Below are 25,890 nucleotides of genomic sequence, written 5' to 3' on the forward strand. Positions count from 1 at the left end.
AGGCGGTAGCATACGGTGCCGCCGTGCAGGCGCATATCCTTTCAGGCGGCCGTTCCGAGAAGACGGAGGGTCTGCTTCTTCTCGATGTCACTCCGCTTTCACTAGGTGTGGAGACGGCTGGTGGTGTGATGTCTGTCCTTATCGCACGTAACTCAACGGTACCCATCCAAAAGTCACAGACGTTTTCCACGAATGCGGACAACCAGCGTAATGTGGAAATTAAGGTGTATGAAGGAGAGCGGCCTCTCGTGACTCAGTGTCAGTGCCTTGGAACCTTCACACTTACCGATATTCCGCCCGCACCACGCGGCAAGCCGCGCATCACCGTAACGTTTGACGTGAACACGGACGGCATTCTTGTGGTAAGCGCGGTGGAAGAGATGGGTGGCAAGACGCATGCGATCACCATTACAAATGACAAGGGTCGTTTGTCAAAGGATCAGATCGAGAAGATGGTACATGAGGCAGAACAGTTTGCCAACGAGGACCGTCTGAATGCCGAGCGTATTGAGGCCCGCAACGCGGTGGAAAACTACACCTTTTCGCTACGTGCCACACTCAGCGAGCCGGATGTGGAGGCCGGTATTACTTTGGAGGACCGGCAGAAGATTCAGGCCGTTGTAAACGCCGCCGCTGCGTGGCTTGACGAGAACCCCGAGGCCACGAAGGAGGAGTACGACGCCAAGAACAAGGAGATTGAGCATGTGGCACACCCAATTCTCTCCGCCTTCTACATCAAGCGTACGATGGAGCGGCCGCACGATCCATCAACAACGGGAGGGGCGGCTCCGGAGGGGAACGGCGGCGCAGATGCCCCGCCGCAGCCCACGGATGTGGACTGATGACACACTTAAGTGTATATAAGCAGGCCGGGAAAGGGAAATAGAGAGAGAGAGAGAGAGAGCTGCCTAGATGTAATGTATTACTTACATCTGCATATAATTCATAAGCGATAGGATAGCTTGACTCACGAGAAAAGGAAAAAAAAAAAAAAAAGGAAAAGAAAGAGAAAAAAAAAAAATAAAAAACCGAGGGCGGATTGGATGAAAATATTTAATAAAGAATGGAGAGAAAACATAAAAAAAAAAAAGAAAGATAGAACAAAGGACAGACTGAACCGAAAAAAAAAAAAACACACACGTATATAAGATAACATTATGCAAGTGAGATTGAAGAAATTTTTTTAGTGGTAGGATGAAGTGGCTGATAGAGAGTGCGTGCGTAGGGGAAGGGGGATAATGACACGGAATTGACAATGGTAGATGGGTGGGGAAAACAGAGGGAATTACGCATGCACTGTTTGAAGTTCAGACTTTGAAGAAGAATGGAACGAATTTAAGCGGGAATGAACAAAAATGAAAAGGGACGTTTATTTCTCATAGGCAAAAAAAGAAATAGAAGGGAGAAAGAGAGGGAGAAATATTGTTGTTTGCAACACAGACGACACATTGAAGCCCAATTGTATAGATGCGCCCTTTTTTTTTTTTTCTCATTTTGGCCGAAAGGGTTGTTGGTGGCGGTGGTGGTGGTGGTGGTGGTGTTTGCAGCATTTTGTCCGTGGAGGACATTTCAGAGGCGGCTAGGAGGGAAAAGGACGGAAGGAAAGAGGGGCGGGGGAAGGGGCGAAATAATAAAATAATAATAAATTAGAAGAAAAATAAATAATAATAATTTTAAAAAGGCAGCCACATTACATATAAGCGTGACAGGAACGTGTGTAAAGGATGCAGGTGTCTCTTCATAACAGGGTAAAGACCTACAATCTCACTGCGGGGAAGTCACTACCAGAGTGGATCAGCGAGCGTAAGAAAAACAAGCGCCTTGCAGGTGGAGAGCACCGAATTGAACTCATCCATGACCTCGAGTTCCCACATTTTGCCCGCACGATATTCCGCACCGCCAACGGGACGCATTTGTTTGTCTCTGGGGATTACCCTCCACGGCTGAAATGCTTTGATGTGAATCAGCTAAGCATGAAATACAGTTTTAATGCGGACATGCCAATTCTTGGTGGGGTTTCACTTTCACCTGACTTCCGCAAGTTTGCGCTGCGAGGGGAAGGACGACAAATTACTGTGCATCACTCTGCGGCAATTATAGATCGTGTCAGAGTACCGCACACAATGCGATCTCTCGCGTACCATCCGTACACTGCTGAACTTCTTTCAGGTGGCACATCCCACGAGATTTTCCGTTTGAGTCTCGAGACGGGTGCCTTTGTTGAAAGCTACAAGACACAGTCTGCCTCTGGTATCAACCATGTGGAAGTCTTTAAGAATCATGGACTTATTATGTGTGCCGGTGCAGATGGTGTTGTGGAGGCTTGGGACAGTCGCGCTGGTTCATGCGCGTCACGTTTGACGGTTACTGGGCCTGGTGCATTGTCTGGCATTGATGAGAACTGTGAGCTGCGTCATATAGCAACAGACGACGAGAGTGGACTGCTATTTAGCTGCGGTACAGAGTCTGGGCATGTCCTATTATATGATCTTCGGTTACAGAAACCCCTTATTGTGAAGGATCATATGAATGCCTTGCCCATTGTGAAGACTTACTTCTTTCAAGGCCGCAGCACCTCTACAGGTGAGGCCTCACACATCCTTTCCGCGGATACCCGATCGTTGAAGGTCTGGAACAAAAAAGATGGCAGCAACTTCACGAGCATCGAGGCGCCTGCCGACATTACAGACTTCTGTGTGTTGCGTAGTCAACATAACATGGCCGAGCCGTATGAGTGCAGCGACAGCGGTGTTGTTTGCATCTGCTGTGATGCGCCACGTGTTCAGGTTCATTTTATTCCACAGCTTGGCGTCGCTCCCCAATGGGCATCATTCCTTGAGGTTCTCACAGAAGAGCTTGAGGAAAAGGAGATGACAACCGTATATGATGACTACACCTTTGTCCCAAAAAGCGAAATGGATGCACTTGGAATGACCGCTGAGGATCTTGCAGGTGGGAAGGTGCGGCCTGCCATGCACGGTGCCTTCATTGAGAATCGTCTGTACCGTGAGTTGAAGGCCGTTATTGATCCCGGCGAATTCAACCGCTACGTCCAGGAGAATGCGAAGCGCAAGCTGCAACAACGTTGGGAGAATCGCATCAGTAAGTTCAAACGTGTTTCTAACGGTGATGATGATGGTGTTGCCCATGCCGTCCATAGTGACAACGATGATGACAATGCCATGAACGGAGTGGGCGCAAAGTGCCAGGCGCTGGCGGCTGCAAGGGCGGACCCGCGGTTCCAAAAGGCTTTTGTTGGCAACAGTGCGTCGTCCTTTGCCCTCGACGCGTCCAACCCGGAGTATGCAAAACTGTTGCAGATCATCAACGAGCGCCGTGCCCAGGCGAGTCGGCGTCGTCAGCGGTACGAGTCGGAACTCTTCACCATCGTTCCAGACGCGGAGAGCGACGGTGGCAACGACGAGGAGGGGAATAGGCGGAATGGCAATAGCGATGACGTCAACGACAGTGGCGATGATGATGATGACGCAAGACGGCATCTGAAGGGTGTGCAAAGTAGCGGCAAGCAGCAGCGACGGCGGCAGCGGCCACGCACGCAGAACGACACGAAGGAAGCGGATGGCATTCTTCACGACAGCAATGGCAAGGAGAATAAGCGGCAGGTGACACTGTATGAGGTCAAGAAGGGAAGTCGCGTATCATTTACAAGTCACGACAAGGCAATTCATGCGTCCCGCAAGCGACAGCGCATGGAGAAATTGCCGCTAGAAGAACGTCTTCGACGGATGTCTGCCAAACAATAACATTACTGGCAATGGAGTGAAGAAGAAGGAGGAGGAGACATTAAGTAGAACAAAAAAGAAAAAGGTAGGGGTATTGGGCGCGGCTCCCAGGTGTAAAGTGAGGCCCACAGCATTCGATTAAACCATAAATGAAATATGAGGCGAATATTTAAAGAAAAAAAGAAATAACAACAAAAAAGAAAAGAAAAAAAAAAATGGATAACACGGGAGACGATGGCAACAGTAAAGAGTTATCCCCGTACTGTTTCCCCAGCCACTTTGTCCGATTTCTTTTGAGTTTGTGCCCTGTTTTTTTTTTCTTTTTCTACTCTCGAGAAGGAAGAGGAGAGGAGGACTGTGCGAGTAGTGACGTTTGAGGGTCAAAAGAAAGAAAACAAAAAAAAGAAAAAGAGGTACGCTGTCGGTCGTACTCACCACACGCCGATGACAGTAGCAACGAGACAGTCTACGATGCGTGAAATTGACATTAAGTTGGTGTGCGTTGGGGCCGCAAACACGGGGAAGACGACATTTCTTCGCTACTGGGAAACCGGCAATCCCCCAATGCACTTGTCCACAACCATACAGATGGAGTTTCATCGGCGTGAAATGTCCATTGCCGTCCCATCGCCGGCGTATTTTGAAAAAAAGAATCGAAGTGTAGAGGAGTTTAAAAGGACAACAAGCAATAATTTTGTGGGCGACAATGCACTTGATGGGAACGATCAAAGGTTACACCGGGAAGACGCATTTGGGTGCAGCAGCAGCAGCATCAGCGGCGACAATAGCAACAGCAACAAAAGCAACAGAGATAACGCATACAATATTGCGCTACCGTGCAGTTTGCCTTTTTCCCCTAATACAAATGGGGAACGTCTTCTCTCTTCTTCTGTGGGTAAAGAGAACGGCAACAATGGTAACAGTAACAGTAGTCATGGATTTCCACATAATCCCTTTGGAAGCGAGTATGTCCTTTTACGACCGCGAATTCCGCCGCCTCATTTGAAGGTGTTTCCAAATAGCAGCAGTACTGGTAGAAGAATTTGTTCCATTTTTTATGAAAATGATGTGAAGAATGAAACGGAAGGGAAGTGGCCACTCGTCCACGTTCCAGCAATCGTTAAGGTGTGGGATATACAAGGTCAAGAGAGTACAAAAAAGATGACACGTATCTTTTATACGGGCGCTATTGCTGTGCTTATTTTTTGTGAAATGAGCAACAGCATGGATTCCATTATCAGCGCCTTGTCGTGGAAGGGCGATGTGGAGCAAAAGATCCACATTCCGAAGGAAAAATCATTATTGGTATCGTCGACGCCACCGGCCATTGGAGGCAAATTTGACACCAGGGGCGGAAGTTCATCGAAAGGAAAAATTGAGGAAATTGAGAGTGAAAACCCTCCATGTTGGCTTGTTGTCAACAAGTATGACCTTCTCTCGGGTTTCGCATCACCACCGGAGTGGGCATCTCACGCAGCGCTTGATGAACTGTGTGCACGTCATGGCTTTGCAGGCTGGTCCTATGCGGTTGGTCGAAGAGGTGTGAATGTTGAAGCGGTCGTGCAGGCTGTTATTTTTGCCGCGATGGAGCGCTTTCCACGCAAGTTTACATGGGTGTGGGAGAACGAAACCATCCATGTTAGCTCCAATGGGAAAGGGAGTGGTGTTGACCCGGTGGTCTTGCGCACAAGAAAGCGTTTAAAAGAACATCAGCGGGGTAGGTGCTGCAGCAATTAGGCAACAACAATAGAAGGAAGAGGAAGGAGGTGGAACGGAGATCGTGTGGGCGTGAGTGTGACGCTCATTTTTTTTTTTTTCTTTGCCCATTAACAACGACATTCCTGAAAAAAAAAAAAAAAGGAGGGGAGTGAAGGAAGCAGTGGCATAAGTGTGGCATGCCCCGTCCTCCAAACATAATTATGTATATATATATATATATATATATATATATATACACGTATGTATGTATGTATGAGGGAGGTGGTATAGAAAAAGTTTTCTTTCTGTGGCTGCTTGCTATTTGCTTTCTGTCTTTTCTTTTTTTTTGTCGTGTCTCATGTGTGCGGTGATGTGCGTCAAGTGTACAAAAACAAAAAACGTTTCTGCATGTTGCATATTTCATAATTTTGCTTCTTTTTTTTTTTTTTCTTCTTTTACGGCCGCCGTTTCCTTTTTTTTTTTTTTTTTTCGTGTGTGTGCGTGTGCTTTATACGCATGTCTGCTCTTGTGTCTGTGAGAACGTGTCGATTTCTTGTTCCACTTTTGTTTCCCCCTTTTTTTTTTTGCTCGTTTTGTTTTTGCCCGGAGTTATATGAGTTGTTTGTGCTTTCAAACGTCCCGTATTGACCATCCGCCGGGTGTGTGTGTGTGTGTACGTTGAGGGGGCTCTGTGAATTGGTTTTCTTTTTCTTTTCCTCTTCTTCTTCTTCTCTTTCTCTCTCTCTTTTTTTTTTGTTTTTTTTTCTTCTCTTTCATTTTTCCCCCAAGCACAAACGGATAGTAGCGTGTAGTGGGAGTGAGTTTATTTTGACTCGGCAGTGAAATAGTTTTTTTTTTGTTTGTTTGTTTTCTTCTTCTTTGTTGTGCGTGAGTGTGTCGTCTTGTGGCTACAGCTAGAAAGGGGGAGGGGAGAAATTATTCGGTGGGCAACCAGGCGAGATAAAGAAAGAAAAATAAAAATTAAAGGGAGAAGGGCCTTATTATTATTATTATTATTACTATTTTGGGGGTAGACATTAAAGGGAAAGGAGAAGGAAAAAAAAAAAAAAAAAAAAGGGAGGGGGTGGTGGGGGATTGGGGTTTGGGTTAAGTTGGGGGGGAAGAAGGGAGGGGAGGGGAGTGTCTAGTGCGCTAGGAGGACCCTGCAGTCGTGGGGCTCCTTTTGTTGCTTCAACCAAGCGAGGTGGGAGCCAAAAAGGAAGAGGAGAGGAAGAAATAAAAGTTTTTTAGAAAAAAAAAAAAAAAAAAGTATCCCTCTCTCCACACAACAACACGAAAGAAGTAATAATAAAGTAACTTAGGGATTCTTATTTATTTATTTTATTTATTTTACTTGTACTTTTTGTTGTTGTTTGTTTGTTTGTGTGTGTGTGTGTATTGTATTTGTGACGGGAGTATTACGACGGGAATAAGAAATTATTTATACCATGTATATGGCACAGTGGAAGCCGGACAATGCCTCGAAGAAATGTGATAGTTGTGCTAAGAGGTTTGAGATTTTCCGGCGCCGGCATCATTGTAGGATTTGTGGTGGGTTATTCTGCTACAGCTGCTCCAATGTTTTCCTCCCAGTAGAGCGGATTCTGATGCGGTGGCTGGAGATGAATTGGTACGGCGAGACCATTAGAAAAATGGCTGCGATCGATACAAAGACATCAGAAAACGGGCCGCCCACAACGATGGAGAAAAGATTGGCCACTCTTTTGGGCTCGAGCGGTGCACTTGAGCCGGCTACAAAGGCCCTGCAACGGGTATGTGTGCAATGTTTTGAGGACGTTGAGACGTATTCAAGCTCAATTAAGAAGTCATTGAGCAGGCAGGGGTGCAGGGACTCAAATTTGGGCGCCGCAAGTAGTGGCGATTACCCCGGCGGGTGGAAATGTTGGCGTGATAAACATTTTTCATTGTTTGGAGGTCGTGAACGCAAGGTGTGTGTCATACTGCTGCAAGACAGTGGTGTAGTGGAGAGCGGTGAGCGCACGAATCTTAGAGAACTCTTTCACGCACTCGAGCAGCTGACAAATGAGGCAAATGCTCGCACAACCCAGGGCCAGACAAGCAGCAAGGACACCACTCCTTCACTTGGTCCATCCCTCAGTTCGGTCTCGGATATTTCCGAAAGTGAAAAGAACAGTTTTGAGACTTCTATAGGGAGGGAAGGGACCACAGCAACGACAATAATGATGCAACAGAGCGCACTTCGGTGTCCCTTATCTAAAGGTACACCGACCAAGTACCGAAAGAAGATTGTTTTACAGGTACCTATTCCATTGAATACATCTGATTCAACTGCTCGCGTCTCGTCCATGGTGACAGCCAATTTATCAGTGCGGATGCAGCTGGTGGGCGTTACGCATCGGCAGGGCTTTGACAAAGCTCTACTGCAGCAGCATACCATTGGGACGGATGCGTATATTATTTTTCTGGACGGGGAGCTCGTTTCTACTGTGGATACGACTGCCATGACAGGGGCGAGTAATGGTATTGGGAATGCGGTTTCTGGCTCCTACATGGCGCCCCATTTGAAGAACCCATTTCCGTCTCCTATTGTATCTCTTTTCCCCCCGTCATATGACTCGCCCCAAGAGCCAACTCCAGATGCGATGACATCTACAATTTGCGCGGCGTACGATCGCTCCGTCTCTGGAAAATTGATGGAAACTGCCCGTGGTGTATGGGAGGCGATTGGACGGTATGGCGGAGACATTCCCATCTGTGCCGTGATTGATTGCACATCCTGTATCGGTGCCGGAAGCATGGAATTGGGCACGGTCTCCAGTTCAACTGGATGCAATAAAAATCCGCAGACGGGGGGAAGCGCAAATCTTCGGTGTCTGAAGGACAAGCAACAAAGGAGCGTACCCGTAGAAACTCAGGCGTCTGCACTGCAGAAGGCCCTCCTCCTTCTTAGTGAAGAGGTTATAAGACGTGACATGCTGCGACGCAAGGGCTGAGAGAGAAGCAAACAAAAGAATAATAATAATAATATGGGATTTATTTATTTATTTATTTATTTGTTTTTGCTACTCATAGAGAAGCACTTTATATATTTATTGTGGAAAGTAAAGTGTGGGTGAACGGAACGGAGGGTGACACTCGAAACCAATTATTAAAACAAGTGCCAAAAGAAAAACGAAAAAAAAAAAAAAAAAGGGGGGGGGGGGGGCGGGTAGGTGGGTGGGAAAGATGCCCCGTTCATGATTGTTTTTTTCATTTGCTTGTCCTATTGCATCTCTCGTTACATAGACACACATACATTGGTGTGGCGTCTGTGCGGTGCGTGAATGCTCCCTTTCAGTGTCGCCCCACTACTCCACTCCGGAGTGGGGTGGAGAAATTCTTCCGGTGGAATTGATACGGTCGGTGCATTCAATGAGTTATTAGTAGAAGAGAAGGGACCTGAATCAACGGTACTTTGAAACGGAAAGAAGAAGGGAAAAGGGGAAGCCGAAAGACACGCACTATTACCTTGCTCTGTCTTTTTCAGTGTTGTTATTTTTGTTTTTTGAGAGATTTGGATGAGTTTTTCAATTAATGATATATATATATATATATTTGATGATGTTGTTGTTTGTTTATTATTATAGAAGAATGAGAAGGAAATAATTTGCCTGGAAGTCGTGTGCCCGGTAAATACACTCAACAATAACAACAACACTAATAATAACAATGATGTTAATAATAATGACATTTTTTTTTTTTTTCACAAAGTCAACGCTTTGTGTGTTTTTTTTTTTTAAGGTGCATGCTTTGAAGGTAAAGTGTTTTTTTAGGGTGGATTCATGGCTCGGACGGCGTCCACGAGACACACACGCCCACAACCACACTCTGAGGTTTTGTGTCCCCACGGCACTTTCTCCACTTTTTCTTTGCCCAGCGACTAACCCGCCATTGAGTCACCACGTGGGCGGTGTTCTCACCATTAGCGTGCGGTCAACTCGTTGCAAGGCAGGGCCAGTGAAACGGCACGAATTGCACATTGTTGCGACACTCTGTCGCTGTCATCACCGCGCCGAGGAACCCCGAGTCCATTCGAGCCTCTCTGAAGAGGAAGAGGCACACTGCTGTTTGGAGCGATTGGGCGACACTTGAAGGAGGGCGGCTGGCGCTGCACCGCCCATATGAGTGTGCCCGGGCTCGGTTGGAGAATAAGAAATATTGGCGTGCAGCTCAGATCCCCACGCGCAGTTCCAGGCGGTGCGCATTCGATTGGCGCCGATGCAGGAGTTGCTCATGATCATCAATGGAACGACAACTTGGCGACCATCAGCACTCCGCAAGGCCCGTCACAAGTCTCCACCACTTCTGCCACGGGAAGAAGGAATGCGTTCGATACGGCAGAGACAATCGGAAAATCATGCAGATTCATGACGTGCCAGGGGGATTAGAGCTGTTACGAGGCAGACGGGGGCCCAAGTGGGGAATCCGTGGGAGGCGGGGATTTTTACGGAGGGTCGCGTTCGCACCATTTGACGGCGTATTGAAATGCATGATGGATGCAACGCCTGGCCACAGCTCCTGGATGCGTCTTGGGCCACCTTTGCGACGTCGGCTGCGCCAGGCCCCGGCATGCAGACAGTTGTGAGAACGGTGCGCCCTGGGCGTGCGCTGTTCGCGGGGAAGAGATGCTTACGGAATCTCGCCGGTTGTCAGGGCGACTGCGCACACCCAGTCAAATGGATCCTCCGGACAGCGAATAACGATGCCGGAGCGCGGGCCGAGGACGCTTAGGGTGCTGTCGAAATGCCCAGAAATGGGACTGCCCATCCTCCAGGCGGTTCAGAGAGCAAAGAAATAGCATGCCGTGCCCCGCCCAATGAAGCACAACGCTGCAAACGTGGTCGGATTGGACAACACAACACGGCGTGCCGAGTGAAGCTGCAAAAGGAGGCCTATAAACACACACAAAAAGGACTTTCGGCTCCGGAAGCAGTGCCTTCTGGGCCGGCACAGGTGGAGCACCGTCATCAATGTCCGGGTGTAACCGCGCGGCATGGGTTCTCCTCGACGCTGCGCTCGAGGTGATGCCGTGGGCCACCTCACCAGGACGTCGTGCGGTTGCCACCGTTGATGTAAACGAGCTGGCGCACCGGGCGACGGTGCTGTGGGCACAACTGACGCCGGGGGAGGACGGCACACGACCATCTTTCCTGAGGGCCAGAGCATCGTTTGGCGCACCCATAGTTGTCGGGTTGCGTTGCGGGAGGAGGAGGATTGCCCGCCCTAGCGACGAGTGGACGTGTGCGCTTTTCATTCCTGAGGTGGACCCGACGGCGGATGAATCCAACGGCACGCGACTGTGTTGACAATTTGTGGAGAGAAACTGCGTTACGATCCGTCATTTAGACGAGCGATGGGAAAGAACTGAATTTGCGGATTCCCGCACAGCATGCGCTGCTTGTGAAAAGGGCGGGTGTTATTTGTAGAGCCTTGGAAGTGCCCGTCGCGGGATGGGCCGGCGGTGTTGGACAAGCCGTCAGGGCGGGGTGGCGGTCCATCGCATGGCCAAAGGCAACGAACGCCCATGAGGACGCTGAGGTCATGTTTGCTCTGCCATTTTACATTTCACAGTGTCTTAGCGCGGTGCGGGACGAAGCCGCCGCTTTACTGGATCTGGGTGCGTCTTTTTACGGGAGAGTTTCCACTGTCGAGTGGGATTTGTGGATCTCGTGGAATTGACTTGCCTCCACACGGTCACGAGTGTTGTCCGGAAGTTCCCCGCACCCCCGCGAGGGTCTTGGTGGAAGGCCCCGAGATGGTACGACAGCAGTCTGTGGCGCCGCGCGTGGTAAGGAGACTTCTGTTGGGATTAGCAGTATCCGAACCAGCGGGCGGCGGAGGAGCGTGGTTCGGCGGGACCAATGTGCGGCCAAGAAGTGGCGCCAACGGGAGAACAGGAAGCCCTTGCCAAGTGGTGTGAATCTATTGGTGTATCGTTCAGCCGCGAGACGAAGAGCGCCGCCTTGAGGCACGATGCGAAGACGAGGATTGAGGGAGGCCGCGTTTCTCCGAACACCTGCAGCTGAGGGTGTGGATGGTGTGGCCCCCGTATGATGCTGCGCGGCGGTGCGGGGGATTCTCTCTTTTGACATTAGCTCTTGTTTTTTCAACATATAGCATCCCCGACTGTCGTGTTCTCACGATCCGGCAGGAGCGGCCCCGCAAATTGCCGGAGAAGGAGCTCGCTTGCCTTGGGGCAGCCTCGCCAGTTCCTGCCATGTTGGCGACAGACGCATCCATGCACGGATGGAGCGGTTTACTGCTTTGGGGGGAGGGAATTGTTGGCGGCTGGCGGGGACGGGTGCCAAACACAATTCGCCCGCCGACGACACCCCGATGAGATCACCACTGGTGGAATTTCGCTGCCCAACATGTGACTTTTAGCACTAAAGCAATGACGGACTGACTCGCCACCGCACGGCACGCCACGGGCATCGACCGGACGTCGTGAAAACCGGCCAACGTGCATTGTGCGATGAAGCAATTCCGCATCCACTCCACTTCCCGGCTCTGCCTGCAATTAGACAAAAAATGAAGCGGACACTTGAGAAGTGAGGAAGCCGCGCCTCACGAAAAGGTTGGCGCAGTTTCTCCTCCTGGGTGGAAAGGCTCTGCCCCCCAACAGTGCCTCTGCGCGGCGAGAAGGCATGAGGCCCATCGCAGTTGCGGCATAACGTCGATGCTCCTGGTGGCAGGCGCCTCCTCACTTCTCATTATTTATTGATTATTTGGCTGATTTATGGTTTTGTTATTGTGCTGATTATCGGCAGCAATGGATGATTGAGCCACGGCGCTAGCCCGGGGCGGAGGCGTGGCAGGGTTGTGTTTCACGCCCTCCGCTGCAGCTGCCTCTCCAGGGGGCCGGGGCTCCCCTTCACGTCTCCACTGAGCAGGGCAGACGTGCTCGACGATGGTGGCCGGCGTGCGGCCCGTTGAATTCATTTGAGAAAACACGGGAAAACAACAACAGCAAAAAGCGGTTGGAGCGAGCTCCCACGGTCACGGAGAGACGGGTTGTGGCACACGTGCGTATACGTTGTTGCCAGCGACTCCTGGGGGGGCGCTGCGGATGGTCATGGCGGACACTATGGGCCCCTGTGTGTTGGCGCTTGTGGTTGCCTTTGGCCACGCTCATATCCACCGTGTTGGAAGGGCGGCGTGGTCGTGGGCCGGTGGAGAGATCAGCGGCGAACACGGTGACTTCCACGCCGTGGACTCACAGTAACCTTTTGGACAGCGGCGGTGCGGAAGAAACTGTCATGATCGTTGCACCGCCTTCACGCTTTTTATTGAGCACTCCGAAGGGAGAGCAGCGAAAGAGGATCCGTCCGCATGACTCTTTCCATTCCCGCTTCAGGGCTGCCCATCACGATGAGGCCAGCATAAACTGCGGTGCACGCCCATGCAGCTACAGGACGGAATCCCGTGCGCTGCTTCTAGCCCTAGAGAAGCTGATGATTCCTCGTATCCGCCACAGGCGTAAAACCCTGCTTGTGGTTACGGACAGTCAGTCTCTTCCAGCAGCTCTAAACAAGGGCCCGCCCAGTCAGACAGACTGGACGGAGGATCAGATCTGGCAGCGTCTCCTAACACTGACGCGTGCTGGCTGGTCCGTGCACCTGCAGTTTTGTTACGGACATTGCGGAGTACATGCTAACGAGCCTGCAGATCAGTATGCGACGCAGACCACGGCAACCGGGCAATACACGGAGCATGGAATAGCACCCATACGGCACACGGACCTGCTGTCATGCATTAACACCCAGCCCACCAACAAGTGGCGTAGTACCATGCATCATGACACCCACCACTACCTGCTTGGCGGTGCCAGGCCATCAGATCCAGGCGGCAATGATCTGATTACTCAGGAGGCCCTCGACTGACAGGAACAGATACACATTGCACGGGAAGGGTGCGGGGAATCCGAGCTCTGGGGTCGCCTGTACTGGACTGTGAGAGACTGCACGAACCAACGCCGTTTCCGCAACATATCACCGGAACACTCCGCTTTCATGCGCTCCAACGACGATCCCACTGCACCGGGACGGACGCTGTTCCCCCGACGGCAAGGGAGGCCGACGCACCGCCTGTGGAGAGACGGCCCTCCACACGGCGTCGAAAGAAGAAATGCCCGCACTGTGATTCTACATTGACGGGACACAAGAACCACATCGGTCACTGTCGGTCATTTCATCCGGAACATCCCCCACCGCTTCCCGAGCTCAAATGTGATTTCTGTGACATGGTTTTCCCCACACGGAGAAGCACCGCACAGCAAAGAAGTCGCTGCGCACACAACCCAGACGCCACACGGCATCGAAACAGCAGTGCCAGGCGGCGATCTCTGCTACCGCAGGATCAGCCAGCTTCCACAAGCACGCCAATCGGCCCGCAGGAAACCTTGCACCACCTGCTTCCAGAATGTCCAGGCACCTTGGCTGTGCGCCAACGGCTGGGCATTGAGCAGGAACTCCGTACCGGAAAGTTCTCTCAATGGCAGCTGCTTCACAGCAGAAAACTTTTGTCGTTGCTCGACCATCTCTTCGGCACCCAGATGGCATCGTGTGGCTAGACACACCGGTAAGAGTGGGGAAAAGACGGAAGAAAATGTCAAGAACGGGGAAAAAAGTGAAGAGGTGGAATTCCATCAATGAACCGGAGTGAATTTTCCAGTCAGTAGCAGTGAAACAAATGGACAGTCTTTCACGAAGGTAACCCTGTTTATTGTAGAAAAAAAAAACAAGATGGTTTCATAATGTTGTACTCAATCCGTATTCCAGCAGTTACCATAACTTACTGATACCGTATTTTATTGAGAATGCACCAGTTATTCAATCCATTCATTTATTCTGTCAAGGTAATCCAATTGACAAGCATACAAGCAGCTAAAGTGTCCTGTGAAAGGCCCAGAGGAAAAAACACACCCAAGAATGTGTCACACTCTGCTATTCCAGGTGCTGCTGCTCTGCTGCTTCTCTGGTTCTGTTGCCGTCGCTGAGCATCACTGCATCTCCGAAGAAATTGAAAAAAAGGTTGGCCCCCGGACGACAGCAGTGGTGCTGGAGCTGCCAACTCGGGAAAGTGGCATGTTGCGGGCGCTGACTGCCTCGGCTCCCGAATGGGCGCCCATCCGCTTTAAATTCTTCACGGAGGATCTGAAGGATCCCTCAAAATACTGCACCGCCGAGGGGCAGATTCGTCCGGACTTTACTGGGGAAACTGTTGAGTGTAAGAGAGAGGATATTTTAACGGAGGAAAAAAAGTCCATCATATTAAAATCCCTTCTTCCCCGAGCAGTTAAAATGCACAGGGATCGTCTCCTTGTTGAACCACTCACGCACCGAATTATTGTGCCATGGTACTCGTCAGGTATATGCGCTCAGTTTAAAATACCCAGATCCCACCACATATTGGGTGTGACTGGTGCGGACATGTTCTTGTATGTCTCTGCTGGCCCGACAGAGGCCTCCATTCTTGCGTGGGCTAGTTTTTGCTCTGAATTAGCCAATGGACGCCCCGTTGTCGGTGTGGTGAACTATGGTCCGAAAGCTGTCTTTGATTCTGTGTACAGTGTTCGTGTTACAGCACATGAGATTGCACATGCTATTGGGTTTACTGTGGATATGATGGAGGAACGCAGTATGTTGAAAGAGGTTAAGGGTGTACGTGGCAAGGCAAAGGTACTTCAGGTGTCGTCACCCAAGACGGTGGAGAAGACTCGCGAGCACTTCAACTGCGTGAGTGCTACCGGCATGGAGCTGGAGGATCAGATAGGGGCCACAACAACATCGTCGCATTGGAAGAGACGCAACGCAAAGGACGAGCTGATGTCTAGTCTTTCCGGAATCGGCTACTACACGGCGTTGACAATGGCTGCCTTGGAGGACACCGGTTTTTACAAGGCCAATTGGGGAAAGGAGGAACCGATGTCATGGGGCAACAACTCCGGCTGTGCACTGCTGACGGAGAAATGCGTGATAAATGGTGTCACCAAGTATCCGGAGATGTTTTGCACCGCTGAAAGCAGCCTTTTTCAATGCACATCGGATCGCCTGGCGCTGGGGCACTGTACGCTGAAACTCTACGACGCTCCCCTTCCCCCGCAATTTCGGTACTTTTCGAATCCCAAACTTGGCGGTGCTTCAGAACATCTAATGGACTTCTGCCCTTACATTGAAAAGTATGACGACAGTAGATGCAGTAATGGGAACGCAACCGTTATGCGTGGGAGCCGCGTTGGCCCGAGATCAAAGTGCTTGAAAGGGGATGGACTCGCCGATTTCATGGGTCGTATTGGTGACGTGTGCGCTGAGGTGTCGTGTGACAAGGGCGAGGTGAGCGTGCGGTACCTTGGAGATGATGCGTGGCATAAATGCCCGGAGGGCAGCAGTATTACACCAACTGGGCTGTTCACGAGAGGGAGGATTTTGTGTCCAAAGTACGACGATGTATGCACTGTCATCGATGCATGCAGGGGAGGTGGAGGTGTGAGCAGTTTGTTGTCAGTTTTTCCATTGATTCCATTGATTTTGCTGGTCCTTATTTTTATTTCAATGTGTTAATTATTTTGAAAAAAAAACGCGTCTTAGCTGTTTAATTGTAAATGTGCCAGTTTTTTGGTGGGTAGTTTTAATGCTTTTCTTATCGTTTTAAATTTCTTATCGCCGAACATAACTTCAATTGAAAAGAGATGCTTTGAAAATATAAATATACATTTTTGTGCGACCCAAAGCGGCCTGCAGTTTTTCTCTGCTATGCACTCTAGGTCAAATTAATATTTTCCCAAATTGAACTGTTTCCTTTGTAACGAACGCAAAAGAAGCATTGTGTGTGTGAGGCAGCATTTAGAGAAAATAAGTCGTTTGTGTTGTTGGAGCCTAGTTTTTTTTTTTTTTAATTTAACCATCCCACCCACCCACTTTTGATTCCCACCTCGTGGCGGGGCCTTGTGACTGGAGGAACTCATAGTCTTCCACCTCGCAAGGAAGAAACATCATCCATCTGAATAGACTGCACCGTGTCAGGAGAGTGACTTCCCCAATATACATGTATTTACTTGGAGCAAACATTGAGGATGTGGCAAATCCGCTGCCTCTCCATTTACCCCTTTTCCCCGTCTTGCTTGATTTCTTTAGATAATTTTAGGATTCGGGCAGCGGCCCAGGCGATTATTTTTCCCTATCTATTCTTGTGAAGCCTAGCGCAAAGCATATTTATTGAGGGAGGAATTTATGGGTGGATTCATGGCTCGGACGGCGTCCACGAGACACACACGCCCACAACCACACTCTGAGGTTGTGTGTCCCCACGGCACTTTCTCCACTTTTTCTTTGCCCAGCGAGTAACCCGCCATTGAGTCACCACGTGGGCGGTGTTCTCACCATTAGCGTGCGGTCAACTCGTTGCAAGGCAGGGCCAGTGAAAAGGCACGAATTGCACATTGTTGCGACACTCTGTCGCTGTCATCACCGCGCCGAGGAACCCCGAGTCCATTCGAGCCTCTCTGAAGAGGAAGAGGCACACTGCTGTTTGGAGCGATTGGGCGACACTTGAAGGAGGGCGGCTGGCGCTGCACCGCCCATATGAGTGTGCCCGGGCTCGGTTGGAGAATAAGAAATATTGGCGTGCAGCTCAGATCCCCACGCGCAGTTCCAGGCGGTGCGCATTCGATTGGCGCCGTTGCAGGAGTTGCTCATGATCATCAATGGAACGACAACTTGGCGACCATCAGCACTCCGCAAGGCCCGTCACAAGTCTCCACCACTTCTGCCACGGGAAGAAGGAATGCGTTCGATACGGCAGAGACAATCGGAAAATCATGCAGATTCATGACGTGCCAGGGGGATTAGAGCTGTTGCTCGGCCCACGAGGCACGCGCATAATGTGCCCGTTGTATATATGCATGCACACCCATGCAGGCCCGTTGGTGCTCTCTTTTGCACGACACGCACCGCTGCCGTCCTGCCTGTCTGCATGGGCGGAGCACCGTAACTGTTTCTGTTTTGTTTTTATTGCCTTGAGTGGGCGACCTCTCTCTCTCCCTCTGTGTGTGTGTTTTGCTTTACGGGAGTAATGAGAGTGTGTGTGCGCTGGTCGTCCCACGCTTCGGCTTTTTGTTTTGTTTTCCTTTTTGATTTTGTGGTTCAGTGCACCCATTCCGCGGCTGCATGTGCGTGTGTGATGACATGAGTAATTTGTGTGTGTGCCATCCGCTTCTTTTTGCTGTTGTTTTCTTTGGATTTCCTTGTGCCGCACAGCTGCTCTGTAAGTATAGGCGCTGACGAACACACAAGCACATGCGCACACGCACACCATTTGGCGCACGCTGTGTAGCGGCGTGAACGCTGAGGACGCACGCACTCTGCGGATGGTCATGGCGGACACTATGGGCCCCTGTGTGTTGGCGCTTGTGGTTGCCTTTGGCCACGCTCATATCCATCGTGTTGGAAGGGCGGCGTGGTCGTGGGCCGGTGGAGAGATCAGCGGCGCACACGGTGACTTCCACGCCGTGGACTCACAGTAACCTTTTGGACAGCGGCGGTGCGGAAGAAACTGTCATGATCGTTGCACCGCCTTCACGCTTTTTATTGAGCACTCCGAAGGGAGAGCAGTGAAAGAGGATCCGTCCGCATGACTCTTTCCATTCCCGCTTCAGGGCTGCCCATCGTAATGAGGCTGCCGTGCGGTGGCGTCACCCCTATGAGCTGTTGGGATAGAAAGGGAGAGCGCTGTGCGATGCTCCTGCACGTGGACGGGCGCCGTGCAGGTGGTGGCTGTTGCGTGGCCGGTCACACAAATACTGCGACACCACGAGGAGAGCAAACCAAACACTCCGCGTGCAGGGAGCGTTGTGGCCGATGAAGAATGCGTGCGACGGTGATGGGCGTTTCCTCGACGACAGATTGACGGTTTTTCCCTTTGATGGAGTCGGTGCGCATGCGGTGTGTGTGGCTGCCTCTGTGGTCTCCTGTTACTCCGCTGTTTGTTCCGCATCTCGACGCATCACTGGCAATAAGCTGTTTCCTTTTTCTCCTCCCTCTTTTTTCTTTACTTCTCTTTTCCCACAGCCAGGCTGCACTGCTGCTGCTGCTGCTCACACGAAACAAGAAATGCAATTTACTCGAACCATGCGCCAGCCACGCCACGCCACGCCGCTTCTCCCATTGGTGGTGTTGCTGCTGATGTATTGCGCCACTGGATGTATTGCCGCCGCTCCCGCCACACAATACCGCTGTGTGTTTGACGCGATAATGGAGAGGAGCGGCCCGCTGTCGACTGCAGTGGTGCGTGAGGTGCCGCGCAAGGGACAGGGCGCGTTGCAGGCGTACACCGTCGCCGCACAGGATGACGACAGTGACTGGTGGCCGATCCGCATCAAGGTGTTCACGGGGGATCTGGAGAAGAGACGTAATAAAAAGAAGACGTTCTGCGAAAAGGCTGGGGAAACATGCGAAACCGTCTTGGGGGAAAAGGTAGACTGCGAAGCAAGAGATATATTTTCGCTGGAAAAGAAACAACTGTACACTCAAAAGATTATCCCCGGTGCTGTCAAACTGCACGCTGAGCGGCTACTTGTGAAACCCACTGCTGATAAAATAACGGTTCCGAGGAGTCTGAATGAGCCGTGTGACCACTTTAATCCTCCTAGTGAGCACATAAGAGACGGTGTGCCTGATGCTGACTTTATCATCTACGCCGCTGCTAGGCCATCAGGCACTAAAAGCAGGGCTGTTTGGGCGGCCACGTGTATCACATGGGGTGATTCTCGTCCCTCTATTGGCGCCATGAACTTTGATCCGAAGTACATGACTGACACGGCGTGGAGCGTTCGCGTTGCCGCGCACGAACTTGCACATGCTCTTGGGTTCAGCCAAAGGAATATGGAAGAAAAGAGCATGTTGAACTCTGAATACATTGTGCGTGGGAGGAGTCGTTGGATGGTGGCGGGGAATCACGTTAAGGCGAAGACGCGAGCCCACTTTGGTTGTGACTCTCTCGAGGGAATGGAGCTGGAGGACGAGGATGGTGCATCGTCAAGAAAGATCCCTCACTGGAAGGAACGCCACGCGCGGGACGAGCTGATGGCTCCCACAGTCGGTGCCGGCTACTACACGGCTCTGACGATGGCGGTGTTCGCGGATATGGGGTACTACCGCGTGAATTGGAGCATGGCGGAGCCGATGAGCTGGGGCCACCGCAGTGGCTGCGACTTCCTGGAGAAGAAGTGCAGTGAAATAACAGATTTCCCCACCAAGTATCCTCACATGTTCTGCGATGACTCTGACAATGAGACTCTTCGCTGCACCTCTGACCGCCGTCACGTCGGGACGTGCACCGCAGCCATCGTTGAAAACAAGGGGACTCCTGCGGAAAAGGACGTTTGCCCTGTTGTCTCTTCGTACTTTCACGAAATATCGTCTGGGACAACGTACAATGCGTGCTCGGACGGAACTGTGACTTCTCTCCCTGGGTCGCTGACTGGCGGTGACTCGTGGTGCCTGGATGCGGAATTGGTGGAGACGAATGATAGCACTAAACATAAAAGCGTCAAGGGAGTGTGCGCACAGGTGCTGTGTGAGGAGGGAACAGTGAAGGTGAAGTACCTCGGCAGCAGTGATTTTCATTATTGCCCCGAGGACACTCAAATCTCAGTGACGTTGAATGGTTTTGAGCAAGATGGAAAGATCAAGTGCCCGAAGTACGGCGAGGTGTGCACCATTGCCGGCAACGGCAGCAGCCTTGTTGTTCCGAGAGCGTTGGAGGATGATAAGCGAGAGGAGCAAGAGGAGAAAAGAGAAGAGTCTGTGGCTGCTCCGGCGTTGTCTCCCGGAGCTGAAGCTCGTACAAAGGCGTCCCCTGCCGATTTACCCGCGGGGGAGCACTCTTCTGAAGAGGAACCCATTGAAGAAGCGTCCATTGCAGAAGCGTCTACTGCAGAAGCATCTCCTCCAGGTAAAAACTCTGAAGCCCCAGTAGAGGAAGCGGCATCGAAGCAGCCTCAACAAGAAAGTGAAGCAGAAGAAATGACAGCGGTGGAGGCATCTGCCACTACACAGCAAGTGCCGGCGAATTCATCGCAGGGAAGTGTGGGGTGGGCGACGGTTTCGAACATCCCTGCCGTTGGAGAAACAACAGGTGATGGTGGCATTGTGTGTGAGAGCAGGGCGGTGCCGTTGCTCTTCCTGCTGTTGGGACTGTGGGGGTTTGCCGCTCTGTGAGGAGTGACCGGCTGCCGCGTGGGACACTTGCGACCTCTCCTGCACGGAATTATTTCCCCGGGAAAAATTTCTCTGACATTTTTTTGGTGTTTTTTGTGCGTTTTTTCATTTTTCAATGTTTTTTTTTTTCCCTTTCTTTTATTCCATTTTCGTTTTTCATGTCTCACTCCACATTCTTTTGTTTTTCTTTTTTTGGGCCAATCACTATGGACGTTTTCTTTTCTACTCTTCCCTCTTTAATTTTTTCTTCTGCCCTCCTCCTGTGAGGGGTGCCGTGTGTTTCCCGCCCAACTGCTCCACTCGCACACCCACCGACACGCTCATGACGACGGCCCTGTGCGCCTCGCCTGCTGCACGCATGAGGAGGGGCGGCGACGAACGGCGCGCTGAGGGAGCCGTGACGTGTGGGCGTGCGACGAGGGCCTGTGGGGCGGAGCACACATTTCTTTCCCTCTTGTTTTTTTTTGTTTGCGGCCAGGGCGGGCAGACACCCGCAGCGCCACACACAGCCACACCCTGCCGCCGTGCTTTTAATGGGTTTTGCTTCGTGTTCATTTCTTTTCCCCTCTGATGATTCTTCTTCTTTTGCTGCGCTCACTCTCCCGATGGAGTGACGCGACTCCCGTCATGTCTGCGTGCTTCTCTCAGTCCCCACACACACGAGTGACTGTGCGCTGCGGGCCGCACTCGCACGCCGATGAAAGGGCTGAGGGGAGCAGCGACACGCAGATGAACCCATGAAATGCAATTGATGTGCGAACATATATGGAGGCCAGACGGTTGAAAGACATGTAACTATTTAAGTTTCTTTTCGGGCAATGTATATACAGACAGTTTGGTGTGGCCACACGGCAGCCAGGGATTTTCTTTTCTTATTTTTAAATTTGGGTGAGACAGTGATGGACGATTTTTTAAATATAACTATTTTGTGCGATGTAGTTTATATGAGATGAGGGGGAACGTTTTTTTGTTTTAAATAAATTTTGTCCGGGTTGCCGCTGCCTGGGCTGCAGTGCAGTCATGAGTTTGAGCAGTCTTCCTCATGTTGTCTTCACCATGCACCTCTGCTGTACATGTTTGTGCGTCTCTCCACATACTCTGCTCCCTTTTTCTACTTCTTTCCCTTGTGTTTCTGCAGGCACACACAAACAGACACACACACACGATGCACATTGCAGTGGATTTGGATGCTTCGTTTGTAGTGCATGCTGGTAGTTGCGTGTGGCGGTTGTTGTCTTCTTCCGTGGCCATGAGGAGGAGGGAGGAGGGAGGGAGTGCGTAGCCCGAGTCTTTTTTCCTGTGGCTGCGTTGGGTTGGGCTCCGTGTTCCACTGAGGACCGGATGGCAGTGCGAATTTTGTAGCCGCGTCATGGATGGCTGAGGGTTCGCTTGCGCCGTGTGTGTTGTGTGGTGGCCGCGGGGTTTTCGGCCACTTCCCTGGGGTTGTGGAAATGAGCGGGGGGAGATGGTGGTGGCGGGTGCCGTCTCGTGGTGTGTGAACTGTGCTGCTGGGCCTGCTGCCCTCTCTTCGTGTTGTCTACTCTCTCTTGCTGTATCCGCTGTGCTCTGTTTCTCTTCCTCTTGTTCCATTCTTTTTCTTCTGTCCCACAGATCAGTTCACTGGCTCCAGCGACTCCACTACGGGTGATGATGATGATGGTGATGGTGCGGCGCCGTGCGGTGTGCGCCGTGTTGTTCCTTGCGCTCTTGTGCTGCTGCTGCTCGTCCGTGTGCGTTACGGCGGCTGGGAGTCCTGGACATGTGTCTGGTGATGCGGGTACGGTGGTTGTGCCTGTGGATGTGTCGTGTGCTCAGAGCGACGGCAGCCTGAGCTATCGCGTGCATGGGGGTGTGTGGGCGTGGAAGAAGTGTTCTGTTGCCGGTGCTGAGGCTCAGCATGAGAATTATACGTTCAGTGGCTTTGATGTGCGCATGCATAGCCGAAATGGTGAGATGGGTGCTGTGTGTCATGTGGCCAATGCGGTGTACACATGTAACAACTGTGCTGCCAGCTGTGCAACGAAAGGGGAAGGGGTCACCGTTGCCTTCACGATGAATGTGACGACACATAAATACGCCGGCCTTTATTTCTTGTGGAAGAATCAATTTTCCCCCGACGGAACTATTCCTGCGCCCGCACGGAGCAGCGATGCTGACCGGACGGGCATCTGCCACCCACCACCGCCCCGTGAAGGGAAGGATGAGAGAAAATCCGGTGAGGCAACGGCGTCGCAAGTCAGTGCCGAGCCGTCACGTCAAAACGAGGATGCGCGACAGTCTGCCGTGGCTGACGCGCCCCGTACCGTCGATCAGAGTCCCGCATCCAACACGGAGACCAACACGTCTATGAAAAAGCCTCGCATTGCAACCGATCCGAACGAAAACGTGGCTCCAACACCATCCAATAGGAAGCCTAGCATTGCCATGAGTCGGAACATAAAAATGGATCCGAATGCATCCGTGACGAAGACTGCTCCCGCCACCGCGTTGAGGAAGGCAGTGGGCTCGAGGGATGCCCGTAAGAGTGAGGCCGATGACGGCAGCGGCGAGCACGTTCCTGGGAAAATTGCGGGAGGAATGAATGGTCAGAACGTCCCCGGAACACCAAAACGGCATCAAGAAATGTGTCCTTGCGCGATCTGGAGCGGCGTGAGTCCAGACGGCCGCCTCGTCCTGTTTGACGACGTGGAGTTGATACCACGCGATTCAACTGGCGGCCGCACTGCGCGTGTGTGCGTGTCTCTGACGTTGCTGCTGCTGCTGCTGGAACTGTGTGGAGTTGTGGTGGTCTTTCGAGCGAAAGAGGGTGGGATTGTGACTCCCCACGGAGAACATGTGCCGCGTTGCATGCGCTTTTTTGTCACTGTTTCTTCTCTTCTTTTTTGATGATTTACGGATCGCTTTTTAAATCTTTTTTTCTTCTTTGATACTGTTTTCCCTTTTTTCTTCTTTGTAATGTTCTTTTTGATGCTTTTCCACTGGAGTAATAAGTGCACTTTTTTCTTCTCATTATTTAATGTTCGGTTGATGTGCACTGGAATGGGCGAAGTGTTTCCCTCTCTTGTGTGTTTGTTTTTGTTGTTGCCCACACGCGGTGCCGGCTCCGCTGCTGTGCGTCCCACGGACTGCAGGAACGGGGATTGGAAGAAGAGGCCGGATGCCGCGTGAAATGCGAGGGACGTTGTGTGGGCTCGTGAAGCAGTGCAATCACTTATTTTTACTTTAATTTATTCCTCTTGGTGCAGGCAATATGTATGTACAGGAACACAAGGTCGTCTATATTCTGCTGCTTGCCGCATGAAATAAAAATTCTGCCGAATGAATTTTCTTCATTGTTTCCGGGAGCCCTGCCGGACACTCAAATTGTTTTTCGTGTTTTCTTCAGCTTTTTTTAGCTTTCTGTTTGCGGGGCGGTGTGCGGGTTCTGCAGTCGTACCAATTCCAACTGCCTCATTGTGTGTTTGTTGCTGCTGTCATTTGTTGCTGTGCGGTGGCGGGGAGTTAGTTTGTGCTGAAGGCTGCACGCAAGTGACAGGAGTGATGGCGATGATGATGACTGGCCGTGTGCTGCTGGTGTGTGCCCTCTGCGTGCTGTGGTGCGGTGCCGGCGATGTTTATGCGGGGGACCTCGACAACAGGGCACTGGGTGGCTGCATGGCGTCGGGAGTGTTGGGTATGAATGCATCGTATGTGCCGAACGGATGTAATGAATACATGCCGACGCCGCCTTTGCGGTCAGCATTGCCTATCCCTGCCATACAAGCCGAAGATGGGCAGGTAAGGGATACTGCTCCAGGATCTGGTTCTGGAGTTGGAGAAGGCGGAGGTTCTCCTGGTGCTCTTTCTCCTGCTGGTGCAGCAGCTTCTCCTGGTGGTTCTTCTGGACGGGAATCTGATTCTCCGGCCTCTTCTTCTGGATATCTTTCTTCTCAGAGTGATGGCGCGGTGATGAAAAGCAGTGATTTATCCACTACGCATAGTGGACCCCAACAAGAGGTGCTGCAACAAGAAGCAACAGAGACTCATGACCCCTCGCTGTCCAAAGGATTGACACAGGAGGCACTCCCCGATGTACAGCAGTCACAAATCTCTACTTCTGAAAATATTAAAACGGGTTGCGGAGAAGAGGCATCGAATTGCGAAGATGAACAATCGGTGGAAAAGGCAACATTGGGAAAAAAGGATTTGACGGTAGCCAAAGCACAAAAACCTCCAGCGACACAGAATACGAAATCAAAAGACAATGAGGAGAAACCAGCGGAAGCATCAAGTACGGAATCTCAGAATACGGAACCCCAACAAGAAATAAAAACGCCAGTGGATGAGAGTGACAGTACGAGCACCGATGCATTCACAGCGGTTGCCACACGGAGTACATCAGCCGGCAGTCAAGAAGAAGCAACTGCGTCATCTTCCAATGGCAGTCATTCTCCACTTCAGGGGGAAGTATTCACTGGAACGGACACTCCCGAGAATGCTCCATCTCCGGCTGCCGCAGAAACAGAAAAACGCCAAGGAGAAAATGTGACGAAAGATGGCGACAGCGACGGCAGCCCCGCGGTCTCCCACACCACCTCCCCTCTTTTGCTTGTTTTTGCGTGTGCGGCTGCTGCTGCTGTGGTGGCCGCGTGAGAGTGAGTGTGAGAGAGCCGTGCACCGCCCGCACACACACTCTTCCTTCTCTCTCTGTGTGTGTGTCCCCTTGCATGGACTCTCGCCCTCACCTCACCCCACGAAGCACACACATAATGTGCCCATTGTATATATGCATGCACACCCATGCAGGCCCGTTGGTGCTCTCTTTTGCACGACACGCACCGCTGCCGTCCTGCCTGGCTGCATGGGCGGAGCACCGTAACTGTTTCTGTTTTTATTGCCTTGCATTCAGTGGGCGACCTCTCCCTCTCTCTCTCCCTGTGTGTGTTTTGCTTTACGGGAGTAATGAGAGTGTGTGTGCGCTGGTCGTCCCACGCTTCGGCTTTTTGTTTTTTATTATTGTTTTACTTGTGTGGTTGAGTGCACCCATTCCGCGGCTGCGTGTGTGTGTGTGATGACATGAGTAATTTGTGTGTGTGCCATCCGCTTCTTTCTGCCGTCACTTTCTTTGGACTTTTTTGTGCCGCACAGCTGCTCTGTAAGTATAGGCGCTGACGAACACACAAGCACATGCGCACACGCACACTATTTGGCGCACGCTGTGTAGCGGCGTG

At 51.4% G+C, this 25,890-nt stretch overlaps 8 protein-coding genes across 8 annotated transcripts, besides 30 other annotated features; all 8 read left to right on the top strand.

Annotated features, from left to right (window-relative positions):
* On the top strand, positions 1 to 842 carry Tc00.1047053511257.10 (DNAK protein, putative; the record flags this gene model as incomplete). The annotated part of the gene is made up of 1 exon (XM_808411.1): positions 1 to 842. A coding segment is annotated over one exon (842 nt), but the record flags the coding sequence as incomplete, so codon positions are not given.
* Positions 1 to 2,126: a sequence feature (heterozygous, non-Esmeraldo-like haplotype).
* Positions 874 to 904: a microsatellite.
* Positions 975 to 1,028: a microsatellite.
* Positions 1,056 to 1,133: a sequence feature (GA-rich).
* Positions 1,512 to 1,540: a microsatellite.
* Positions 1,626 to 1,680: a sequence feature (AT_rich).
* On the top strand, positions 1,725 to 3,764 carry Tc00.1047053511257.20 (hypothetical protein, conserved; the record flags this gene model as incomplete). The annotated part of the gene is made up of 1 exon (XM_808412.1): positions 1,725 to 3,764. The coding sequence occupies one exon, from the start codon at positions 1,725 to 1,727 to the stop codon at positions 3,762 to 3,764; it is 2,040 nt and encodes a 679-aa protein (XP_813505.1).
* Positions 2,127 to 2,170: a sequence feature (areas merged during assembly that could not be assigned to a particular haplotype. This can correspond to areas where the two haplotypes were merged or to regions with more than two copies in the genome that were merged during assembly.).
* Positions 2,171 to 9,824: a sequence feature (heterozygous, non-Esmeraldo-like haplotype).
* Positions 3,915 to 3,959: a sequence feature (A-rich).
* On the top strand, positions 4,188 to 5,480 carry Tc00.1047053511257.30 (ras-related protein rab, putative; the record flags this gene model as incomplete). The annotated part of the gene is made up of 1 exon (XM_808413.1): positions 4,188 to 5,480. The coding sequence occupies one exon, from the start codon at positions 4,188 to 4,190 to the stop codon at positions 5,478 to 5,480; it is 1,293 nt and encodes a 430-aa protein (XP_813506.1).
* Positions 4,501 to 4,552: a microsatellite.
* Positions 5,662 to 5,716: a microsatellite.
* Positions 5,868 to 5,931: a sequence feature (T-rich).
* Positions 6,142 to 6,222: a sequence feature (T-rich).
* Positions 6,440 to 6,465: a microsatellite.
* Positions 6,498 to 6,517: a microsatellite.
* Positions 6,676 to 6,710: a sequence feature (AT_rich).
* Positions 6,770 to 6,843: a microsatellite.
* Positions 6,890 to 8,416, top strand: Tc00.1047053511257.40 (hypothetical protein, conserved; the record flags this gene model as incomplete). The annotated part of the gene is made up of 1 exon (XM_808414.1): positions 6,890 to 8,416. One exon carries the CDS (start codon positions 6,890 to 6,892, stop codon positions 8,414 to 8,416), a length of 1,527 nt encoding a protein of 508 aa, XP_813507.1.
* Positions 8,455 to 8,482: a microsatellite.
* Positions 8,586 to 8,614: a microsatellite.
* Positions 8,992 to 9,019: a sequence feature (AT_rich).
* Positions 9,104 to 9,148: a microsatellite.
* Positions 9,825 to 12,466: a sequence feature (areas not merged during assembly with more than two copies in the genome that could not be assigned to a particular haplotype).
* Positions 12,467 to 13,393: a sequence feature (haploid, Esmeraldo-like haplotype).
* Positions 12,839 to 14,070: a mobile genetic element.
* Positions 13,394 to 17,299: a sequence feature (areas not merged during assembly with more than two copies in the genome that could not be assigned to a particular haplotype).
* Positions 14,393 to 16,024, top strand: Tc00.1047053511257.60 (surface protease GP63, putative; the record flags this gene model as incomplete). Its single annotated transcript, XM_808415.1, has 1 exon — positions 14,393 to 16,024. The coding sequence occupies one exon, from the start codon at positions 14,393 to 14,395 to the stop codon at positions 16,022 to 16,024; it is 1,632 nt and encodes a 543-aa protein (XP_813508.1).
* Positions 16,344 to 16,364: a sequence feature (AT_rich).
* Positions 16,347 to 16,452: a mobile genetic element.
* Positions 17,300 to 17,324: a sequence feature (areas merged during assembly that could not be assigned to a particular haplotype. This can correspond to areas where the two haplotypes were merged or to regions with more than two copies in the genome that were merged during assembly.).
* Positions 17,325 to 25,890: part of a sequence feature (areas not merged during assembly with more than two copies in the genome that could not be assigned to a particular haplotype) that runs on past the window's edge.
* Positions 18,320 to 20,680, top strand: Tc00.1047053511257.70 (surface protease GP63, putative; the record flags this gene model as incomplete). The annotated part of the gene is made up of 1 exon (XM_808416.1): positions 18,320 to 20,680. One exon carries the CDS (start codon positions 18,320 to 18,322, stop codon positions 20,678 to 20,680), a length of 2,361 nt encoding a protein of 786 aa, XP_813509.1.
* Positions 20,759 to 20,874: a sequence feature (T-rich).
* On the top strand, positions 22,328 to 23,566 carry Tc00.1047053511257.80 (uncharacterized protein; the record flags this gene model as incomplete). Its single annotated transcript, XM_808417.1, has 1 exon — positions 22,328 to 23,566. One exon carries the CDS (start codon positions 22,328 to 22,330, stop codon positions 23,564 to 23,566), a length of 1,239 nt encoding a protein of 412 aa, XP_813510.1.
* Positions 24,221 to 25,312, top strand: Tc00.1047053511257.90 (mucin-associated surface protein (MASP), putative; the record flags this gene model as incomplete). The annotated part of the gene is made up of 1 exon (XM_808418.1): positions 24,221 to 25,312. The coding sequence occupies one exon, from the start codon at positions 24,221 to 24,223 to the stop codon at positions 25,310 to 25,312; it is 1,092 nt and encodes a 363-aa protein (XP_813511.1).

This window comes from Trypanosoma cruzi, genomic scaffold, assembly GCF_000209065.1.
Source record: "Trypanosoma cruzi strain CL Brener 1047053517085 genomic scaffold, whole genome shotgun sequence".
NCBI classification, from domain to species: domain Eukaryota; phylum Euglenozoa; class Kinetoplastea; order Trypanosomatida; family Trypanosomatidae; genus Trypanosoma; species Trypanosoma cruzi.